This window comes from Lithobates pipiens, unplaced genomic scaffold, assembly GCF_037356315.1.
Source record: "Lithobates pipiens isolate NorthernLeopardFrog02 unplaced genomic scaffold, aLitPip1_a1.2 Scaffold_13, whole genome shotgun sequence".
In the NCBI taxonomy this organism is placed as follows: domain Eukaryota; kingdom Metazoa; phylum Chordata; class Amphibia; order Anura; family Ranidae; genus Lithobates; species Lithobates pipiens.
The window spans coordinates 531,193,588-531,203,177 of NW_027507718.1; the positions used below are offsets into that span (position 1 = coordinate 531,193,588).

The 9,590-nt window shown below is 51.0% G+C and overlaps 1 protein-coding gene across 1 annotated transcript; it reads left to right on the forward strand.

Moving 5' to 3' along the window:
* The first annotated feature begins 7,156 nt into the window (after positions 1-7,156).
* LOC143975695 (E3 ubiquitin/ISG15 ligase TRIM25-like) lies at positions 7,157-9,388 on the forward strand. Its single transcript, XM_077478190.1, has one exon. It carries the CDS (start codon positions 7,172-7,174, stop codon positions 9,239-9,241), a length of 2,070 nt encoding a protein of 689 aa, XP_077334316.1. The 5' UTR covers positions 7,157-7,171; the 3' UTR covers positions 9,242-9,388.
* Positions 9,389-9,590: the final 202 nt, after the last annotated feature.

The following is a 9,590-nucleotide window of genomic DNA, read 5'->3' on the forward strand; positions in this document are numbered from 1 at the left end:
ATAAGGATGGACACTGAACATTGAAGCATGGGGATAGGGATGAGGACACTGAACATTGAAGCATGGGGATAGGGATGAGGACACTGAACATTGAAGCATGTAGCTCAGGATAGGCACTACAAGTCCCAGCAATGCAAAACCTACTAGGTAACAAGGGAAGTATTAGTGTTGTAACGAACGGCCCAGTGTTTGTGTTGTGTGTAACTTCACTTCCGTAACATTATGTGATGGTTTCGCTGAACTGTATTGCCGAAACTATGTTGGAACGCACGGCGCGAGCGTTTGGAACGCATCGCGCATGCGCAGTACGCAACAACGTCACTTCCGCACCATCCTGTGATAGGCAGCAAACTGTGACACTACAAGGGCATCAGTGGCCATCTTTGTACAATCCACACTCATCCACAGCAAGCCTACAGTCAGAGGGCAGCAGCAGCCATCTTGGTACACCCCCGCACTCGGATGCAGTAAATCTACAGTCAGAAGTGACCATCTTGGTACACCCTACACTCATCAGCAGTAAGCCTAGTCAAAAGGCTTCATTGGCCATCTTGGTACACCCCCGCACTTGGGCACATCAAGCCATCTTGCGGCAGGCAAGGAAAATCTCGGCCCATTTCAGAAGATCTTACACAGCCATGGCTCGCCTTGCTGACATTCAGCGGCGACACAATCTGCCGGTCAGACGTCTTATTTGCGATTGCCCGATGTGATGAAAATCAACCTTCTATATGCTTGATAGGCTGCTCCAGCAGAAACATGTGCAGTTAACGACTACCTGTATGAACTCTGCGGCAGAACAGGTTCTGGGGAGCTGTTTTCTTTTTTCACCGCACCAGTGGCTAAAAGAGAAAGAGTTGCGGGTACCAATCCAACAGCGCCTGCAAGAAGAGGCCGGTTTGAAGATGTGTTGGTGACTTCTGATATGAGGTCATTCTTTCAGCCGACCCATCGACAGGTGTCATCCGGATCCAGCATCAGGGAACGCCGAGACCATCAGGTGTCCGACTACATCGGGTTAACGGCCAATGTGGACGCTCTGAGGAGTGATGAACCCCTGGACTACTGGGTGGGCAGGCTTGACCTCTGGCCAGAGCTTGCCCAATTTGCAATCGATATGTTGGCTTGCCCCTCATTCAGTGTCCTGTCCGAAAGGACGTTCAGCGCAGCAGGGGGGATCGTGACCGATAAGCGTACTCCCCTAGCTCACGACAGTGTTAACTACCTCACATTTATAAAAATGAATGAGGCATGGATCTCAGAGGAATTCAACACATGTGACGAGTAGACCATGTATATGCATAACTCTATAAACGATTTATTTAATCGAGCACACAGACCTTTTTTCTACCTTTGGCTCACTTCCTTGTACAAAAAAAGCACACCGTACTATATGCCTGTATCCTTCTGTTTGAAGAGGTTGAGCGGTGCCATATTTTTGGGTCCCGCAGCGAGATGCTGGTATCAGTGCTGCTGTCAGTGCTCTCTATCTCGGTGCTGGTGTCAGTGCTCTTGATCTCGGTGCTGGTGTGGTCTCAGTGCTCTCTATCACGGTGCTGGTGTCAGTGATCTCTATCTCGGTGCTGGTGTCAGTGCTCTCTATCAAGGTGCTGGTGTCAGTGCTCTCTATCACGGTGCTGGTGTCAGTGCTCTCTATCACGGTGCTGGTGTGGTGTCAGTGCTCTCTATCTAAGTGCTGGTGTGGTCTCAGTGCTCTCTATCACGGTGCTGGTGTGGTGTCAGTGCTCTCTAACTCGGTGCTGGTGTCAGTGCTCTCTATCACGGTGCTGGTGTGGTGTCAGTGCTCTCTATCTAAGTGCTGGTGTGGTCTCAGTGCTCTCTATCACGGTGCTGGTGTGGTGTCAGTGCTCTCTAACTCGGTGCTGGTGTCAGTGCTCTCTATCACGGTGCTGGTGTGGTGTCAGTGCTCTCTATCTCGGTGCTGGTGTGGTCTCAGTGCTCTCTATCACGGTGCTGGTGTGGTGTCAGTGCGCTCTAACTCTGTGCTGGTGTCAGTTCTCTCTATCACGGTGCTGGTGTGTTGTCAGTGCTCTCTATCTCGGTGCTGGTGTCAGTACTCTCTATCACGGTACTGGTGTGGTGTCAGTGCTCTCTATCTCGGTGCTGGTGTCAGTTCTCTCTATTAGTGATGGACGAACTTCCGACGGCATGTTTCGCGAACGCGGACCGCGAATGCGGCCGATAGTTCGCGAACCTTAACGTTCGCGGCAGGCCCCATTGACTTCAATGGGAGGAGAACTTTGCAAACCTACAGGTCAAATTTTGAGCCACAAAATAATTACTAGCTGTGCAAACATAGTCCCACCACATGGCCAATGACATAACACATGTATGAGGTGAATCTGGGATCGAAAACTACAAGCATTCTTTTTTTATATGGGAAATTGTTGTGACAATTCAGGACTGTGGAGCGCATGAAGGCAATGAAGGAGAGGGAAGGTCAGGGTAGGCAAAGAAGAGGGTGCAGGAGATGATCACCAGCAGCATGACATACAGCAATGACACCTGCACCGTGATAGTGATCTGACACTAGCACCATGATAGAGAGCACTGACATCAGCAGCGTGACATACAGCAGTGACACCTGCACCATGATAGAGTGATCTGACACCAGCACCGTGATAGAGAGCACTGACATCAGCAGCGTGACATAAAGCACTCACACCAGCACCGTGATATACAGCACTGACACCAGCACCGTGATAGAGAGCACTGACACCAGCACCGTGATATAAAGCACTGACACCTGCACCGTAAGCAGCCCCAGGAGGAAGTCAGCATAGCACAGGGATGGTGGGAGCCCCTCATAATGAGAATAGCACAGGGATGGTGGGAGCCCCTCATAATATGCACAGCAGAGGTACAGCCCCAGGAGGAAGTCAGCACAGCACAGAGATGGTGGGAGCCCCTCATAATAAGCAGCCCCAGGAGGATGTCAGCATAGCACAGGGATGGTGGGAGCCCCTCATAATAAGCAGCCCCAGGAGGATGTCAGCATTGCACAGGGATGGTGGGAGCCCCTTAATTATAAGCAGCCCCAGGAGGAAGTCAGCACAGGGATGGTGGGAGCCCTTCATAATGAGCATAGCACAGGGATGGTGGGAGCCACTCATAATGAGCATAGCACAGGGATGGTGGGAGCCCCTCATAATATGCACAGCAGAGGTACAGCCCCAGGAGGAAGTCAGCACAGCACAGGGATGGTGGGAGCCCCTCATAATAAGCAGCCCCAGGAGGAAGTCAGCACAGCACAGGGATGGTGGGAGCCCCTCATAATAAGCAGCCCCAGGAGGAAGTCAACACAGCACAGGTATGGTGGGAGCCCCTCATAATAAGCAGCCCCAGTAGAAATATGACACCGCTCAACCTCTTCAAACAGGAGGGTACAGGCATATAGTACGGTGTGCTTTTTTGGGACAAGGAAGTGAGCCAAATGAAGAAAGAAGGTCTGTGTGCTTCATTAAAAAAATCGTTTATAGACATATACATGGTCTACTGGTCACATGTGTTGAATTCCTCCGAGATCCATGCCTCATTTATTTTTATAAATGTGAGGTAGTTACCACTGTCGTGAGCTAGGCGAGTACGCTTATCGGTCACGATCCCCCCTGCTGCGCTGAACGTCCTTTCGGACAGGACACTGGACGAGGGGCAAGCCAACAGTTCGATTGCAAATTGGGCAAGCTCTGGCCAGAGGTCAAGCCTGCCCACCCAGTAGTCCAGGGGTTCATCACTCCTCAGAGCGTCCACATCGGCCGTTAACCCGATGTAGTCAGACACCTGACGGTCTAGGCGTTCCCTGATGCTGGATCCGCATTACACCTGTCGATAGGTCGGCTTAAAGAATGACCTCATATCCGAAGTCACCAACACATCTTCAAACCGGCCTCTTCTTGCAGGCGCTGTTGGATTGGTACCCGCAACTCCTTCTCTGGGAGTAGGAATTGCTCCTCTGCCAGCGCACACAAAAGCAGAATGCAGCATTTCTCGAAGCAAGGCCTATAAGTGCTCCATTCTGACAGCCATCTTTCTGACGGCGGTAACATTTCCACCATTTTGTGTTTGTACCGGGGGTCTAAGTACATTGCCACCCAGTACTGGTCCTTGATCCTTATGCTTTTTATACGGGGGTCCCTATTAAAACACTGGAGCATGAAGGCCCCCATTTGCACTAAACTGGAAGTGGCATGGTGGCCTGGCTCCTGCTCATCATCCAGGATAATGTCGTCCTCTTCATTCTCCTCTCCCCATCCATGCACAACAACAGGGATCCCAGAAAGGTTTAAAGCATGCTCTTCTTGCTCCTCCTCATCCGCCCCGACACCATCCTCCTCTGACTCCTCTTCAGACTCCTGTTGTTCACTTGTCTCAGATAGAGTAGCACCCCCTGGGAATTCATCCAGCATTGCGACTTCCTCATCTTCCCGCTCCTGCTCCTCCACAGCTTGATCAATGACACGACGCAATGCACGCTCCATAAAGAAGGCATAAGGTACCATGTCACTGATGGCGCCATGGCTGTGACTGACCAGTTTGGTGATCTCCTCAAATGGCCACAGAAGTCTGCATGCGTTGCGCATGAGCAGCCACTGGCGCGGTAAAAAAAAACCCAGCTCCCCAGAACCTGTTCTGCCGCAGAGTTCATACAGGTAGACGTTAACTGCATGTTTCTGCTGGAGCAGCCTATCAAGCATATAGAAGGTTGCGTTCCATCGCGTCGGGCAATCGCAAATAAGACGTCTGACCGGCAGATTGTGTCGCAGCTGAATGTCAGCAAGGCAAGCCATGGCCATGTAAGATCTTCTGAAATGGGCCGAGATTTTCCTTGCCTGCCGCAAGATGTCCTGGACCCCAGGGTATTTGACAACGAATCGCTGCACGACCAAGTTTAAGACGTGTGCCATGCATGGCACGTGCGTGATTTTGCCCTGTTTCAATGCGCTAAGCAGATTGGCACCGTTGTCACACACCACTTTACCAACTGTCAAATTGAGCGGTGTTAGCCACCGATCTGCCTGTGAGCGCAAAGCTGAAAGGAGTGCCGGGCCAGTGTGGCTCTTGGCTTCCAGGCACAACAGATGCAGCACGGCATGGCAATGTCTCACCTGGCATGTCGAATAGGTTCTGGGGAGCTTGGGCTGCGCAGCGGAATAGATGCTAGCAGCGGAAAAGGAGGAGTCAGCCGAGGAGGAGAGGGAGGAGGATGGAATAGGAGGAGAAGAAGAGACAGAAGAAGAGACGAAGAGAAGAAGAGACAGGCCTGCATGCAATCCGTGGCGGTAAAACCAAATCTACACGGGTTACATGCTTGACGGCCGTCAGAAGGTTCACCCAGTGGGCAGTAAAAGTGATATACCTTCCCTGCCCGTGTTTGCTAGACCACGTGTCTGTGGTCAGATGTATCTTGGCACCGACACTGTGTGTCAGAGATACATTCACTTGCCGCTAAACATGGCCATATAGTTCTGGGATGCCCTTCTCTGAGAAATACTTCCTTCCTGGGACCTTCCATTGTGGTGTTCCAATGGCCACAAATTTTCGAAAGGCCTCCGAGTCCACCAGTTTATATGGCAGTAGTTGGCGGGCTATGAGTTCTGACAAGCCAGCCGTCAATCGTTGGGCAAGAGGGTTATCCGGCGTCATCATTTTTTTACGCTCGAACATTAGGCCCACGGAAGCCTGCCTTTTTGCAGAAAAACGTGAGCTTGGCGTGATGGAAGGGGGAGTGGAGGAGAGAGAAGGAGAAGTAGAAAACAAGGCTGGACGGTGAGAGCCTGGAGTGTGGCTTTGTGTATTCCATTGCTCCCACTGGGCTCGGTGATGGCTGCTCATGTGCCTTCTTAAGGTGGTCGTCCCTAGGTGAGTGTTGGGCTTACCGCGACTAATGCGTTGACTGCAAAGATTGCAGATGGCAACGCTATTGTCAGCAGCGGTCACGTTAAAAAAGCCAACACTGCGGAGCCACGTGCCGGTGTCCTGGGAGCTCCAGATGTGACCGTACATGGTCGATGACTCGCTCCTGATACATTTGCAGTCTGCTTTGTCCCTGCTGTGCAATGTAAGTTATTCCTGCTTCTCCTCCCTATCTGCTGGTCCATATCTCCCTCTGAACTCCCCTCCTCTTCCTCTCTTGTGGGCACCCACGTGACATCACTAGACACGTCACCATCGACGTCACCTTCCCCACCGCTATAAGTAGAGATCTCGGAGTAGGCAGCAACATCGGGGGCCAACCTCCTCCTTGGGCTGATCTGGGTACTGTCGTCAGACTGCTGAGTAGCGGTTGTTGCTACCTCCTCTTCCTGATCCAATGCCAAGAGTGGCTGCGCATCAGAAATGTCTTGATATGGATCGGAAAATAATTCCTGTGACTCAAGCGGAAGGTATGTGGTGGTGGTGGTGTTGTTGGTGGTAGTGTCTTTGGGGGTGCACATAGCAGAGAGTGAAGAAGAGGGTGCAGATCGAGAGGATGAGGAGGGTGCAGAAGAGTAAGGCTGAGCGAGCCACTCAACCAAGTCTGGTGCGTTCTTTAAAGTAATTGAACGCACCTTCTGCAACTTCCCACTTTGGCTCAAGCCGGTTGCTCCTGCCCTACCCCTACCACCCCTGCGGAAGGGCCTGCCTCTTCCTCTGCCTGTCATTTTTTAAATGACCCTGTGACAAAACTCTCAGTCCCTATACTGATGAAGGACTTCTGCAGAATAGGGCAGCAGTCAGCAATAGTGCACCTCAACCCTATGTATTGTGGACCTATACCAGTCCTTAAGGAATAGCAGACTGTACCTCACTTAACCCTATGTACTGTAGTACGCTATACCTTTTGTCCGCGTTCGCGAAACGTCCCATCAGAAGTTCGTCCATCACTAGGGACAACAAATTTACACTGTTATACAAGCTGTACACTCACTACTTTACATTGTAGACAAGTGTCATTTCTTCAGTGTTGTCACATGAAAAGATAGGAGAAAAGATTTACAAAAACGTGAGGGGTGTACTTACTTTTGTGAGATCCTGTATTATCTGTGTTCCTCTGTATAAGGAATCCTATGACTACGTGTCTCGGTGTCAGCCCCTCCCTGTGTAGGAATGTACAGAACTGGTAATGAGTGTCAGATACGTTCAGTGTCATTTCTCTCTTCTGCTCTCAGCGATGGCGTCTGCAGATCTGAGAAAGGAGCTGGAATGTTCCGTCTGTCTGAACATTTATACAGATCCTGTAATCCTGAAATGTGGACATAACTTCTGCCGGGACTGTATTGGTCGTGTGTGGGATACACAGGAGGGGTCTGGAGGTTATTCCTGTCCTGAATGCAGAGAAGAGTTCCAGGATCGGCCTGCACTGCACAGGAACATAACACTACGGAACATAGTGGAGAATTTCCTGTCCACCCATCCGGATCAGGAGGAGTCCGGGGTCTTCTGTACTTACTGTATTCACACTCCTGTACCTGCTGTCATATCCTGTCTGCATTGTGAAGCTTCTCTGTGTGACAATCACCTGAGAGTCCACAGCAAGTCACCAGAACACGTCTTATGTGACCCCACCACTTCCCTGGAGAACAGGAAATGCTCCGTCCATAAGGAACTACTGAAGTATTACTGCACTGAGGATGAGACCTGTATCTGTATGTCTTGTTGTCTGATTGGAGATCACATCAACCATAAGAAGGAATCTCTGGCTGAGGCCTCTGAGCTGAAGAAGAAGAAACTGAGGAATGTTCTGCAGAAACTGATGACAGAGAGAGAGGAGATGGAGAAAAGAGTCCAGAGTCTGCAGGAACACGGGAGGAAAGTACAAGGAGAAGCAGATGATGAGACAGAGAGAGTCACTGTCCTGTTCAGAGACCTCAGGAGACGTCTGGAAGACCTGAAGAAGAGAGTCCTGAGGGAAATCTCCGGGCAGGCAGAGCGGATCTCCGGGATAATCAATGATCTGGTCCAGGATCTGGAGATAAAGAAGGAGGAGCTGTCCAGGAAGTTGCGTCACATTGAGGAGCTGTGTAACGTGACGGATCCACTGACTGTCCTACAGGAATCAGACACCGGTGACTTGTGTGATACTGAGGATGGAGATGATGAGGACAGAGAGAGACATGATAAACTCCTCCATGATGGGGGGGATCTGGATGTGGGGGGGATCTCATACACATTACACACAGGTCTATCTGATATCATGTCTGGGGTAAATGTAGAGAAATGTCCAGGCACACATGTCTATCCACATTCTACTACAAAGGGTGAAGGTCACATCAATGCTGAACCATCCAGGAGACCTCCCCAACCCTCCCCCACCATACAACCATCCAGGGGACCTCCCCAACCCTCCCCCACCATACAACTATCCAGGGGACCTCCCCAACCCTCCCCCATCATACACCCATCCAGGGGACCTCCCCAACCCTCCCCCACCATACAACCATCCAGGGGACCTCCCCAACCCTCCCCCACCATACAACCATCCAGGGGACCTCCCCAACCCTCCCCCACCATACAACCATCCAGGGGACCTCCCCAACCCTCCTCCACCATACAACCATCCAGAGGACCTCCCCAACCCTCCCCCACCATACAACCATCCAGGAGACCTCCCCAACCCTCCCCCACCATACAACACTCACACCTCCAGGCTGGAGGACCAAATATTGGGGCTGTACAGGAAACATCGGGGGTGTCGGGGGTTACAGACATATTACTGGATGTGAGGACAGCTGGTAATAATCTACATATATCAGATGACAGGAAAACTGTATCCTGGTCATCATCACCTCAGAATCGCCCAGAAACACCAGAGAGGTTTGAGTATAATCAGGTGATGAGCAGTCAGAGGTTCTCCTCAGGGAGACATTACTGGGAAGTGGATGTCGGGGAGTCATCATGGCACTGGAGAGTCGGGATGTGTTACCCCAGTATAGACAGGAGAGGAGGTCAGTCATGGATTGGATATAATAAGAAGTCCTGGAGTTTGGAGGGGGGGTTGTTGGATGATCACCTCTCAGTGATACATGACAGTAATAAGACCCCATTACCCGGCCGTGTCCCCAGGGGGAGAGTCAGGATAGATCTGGATTATGAGGCCGGGCGGATCTCCTTTTATGATCTGTGTGACCCGATCCGACATCTCCACACCTTCACCACCACCTTCACTGAGCCCCTCCATGCTGGGGTATATGTAGGGGGATGGGAAGATTGTATAAAGATATGTGGGGGGAATCAGAAGTGAGAGATCTGCCCAGAGACATCACAAGGTGGATGATCTGATTGGTGATTGGTGGAATACTCATCCAATAGGAGGAAGCAGAGGACAGGAAACATGAGGGATTTATTTATAAAGCTGCAGGTTCCGGGGCTGTCATCTTCATCCTAAACCTCACTTCATTACCTAGTTTGTCACTGACCAGGAACAAGCATGCAGGAGGTCAGATTGTTCAGCATTCACTGGCTGCATGCTTGTTCTGGGTCAGTGACACACTACATAGTGTAGCCAGGATCAGGATGACGGCCCCGGGGTCTTCACCATCACTGTGTATCTATAGAAGAAATGGGTATTTTTGGATGGAGTGGGGGAGGAT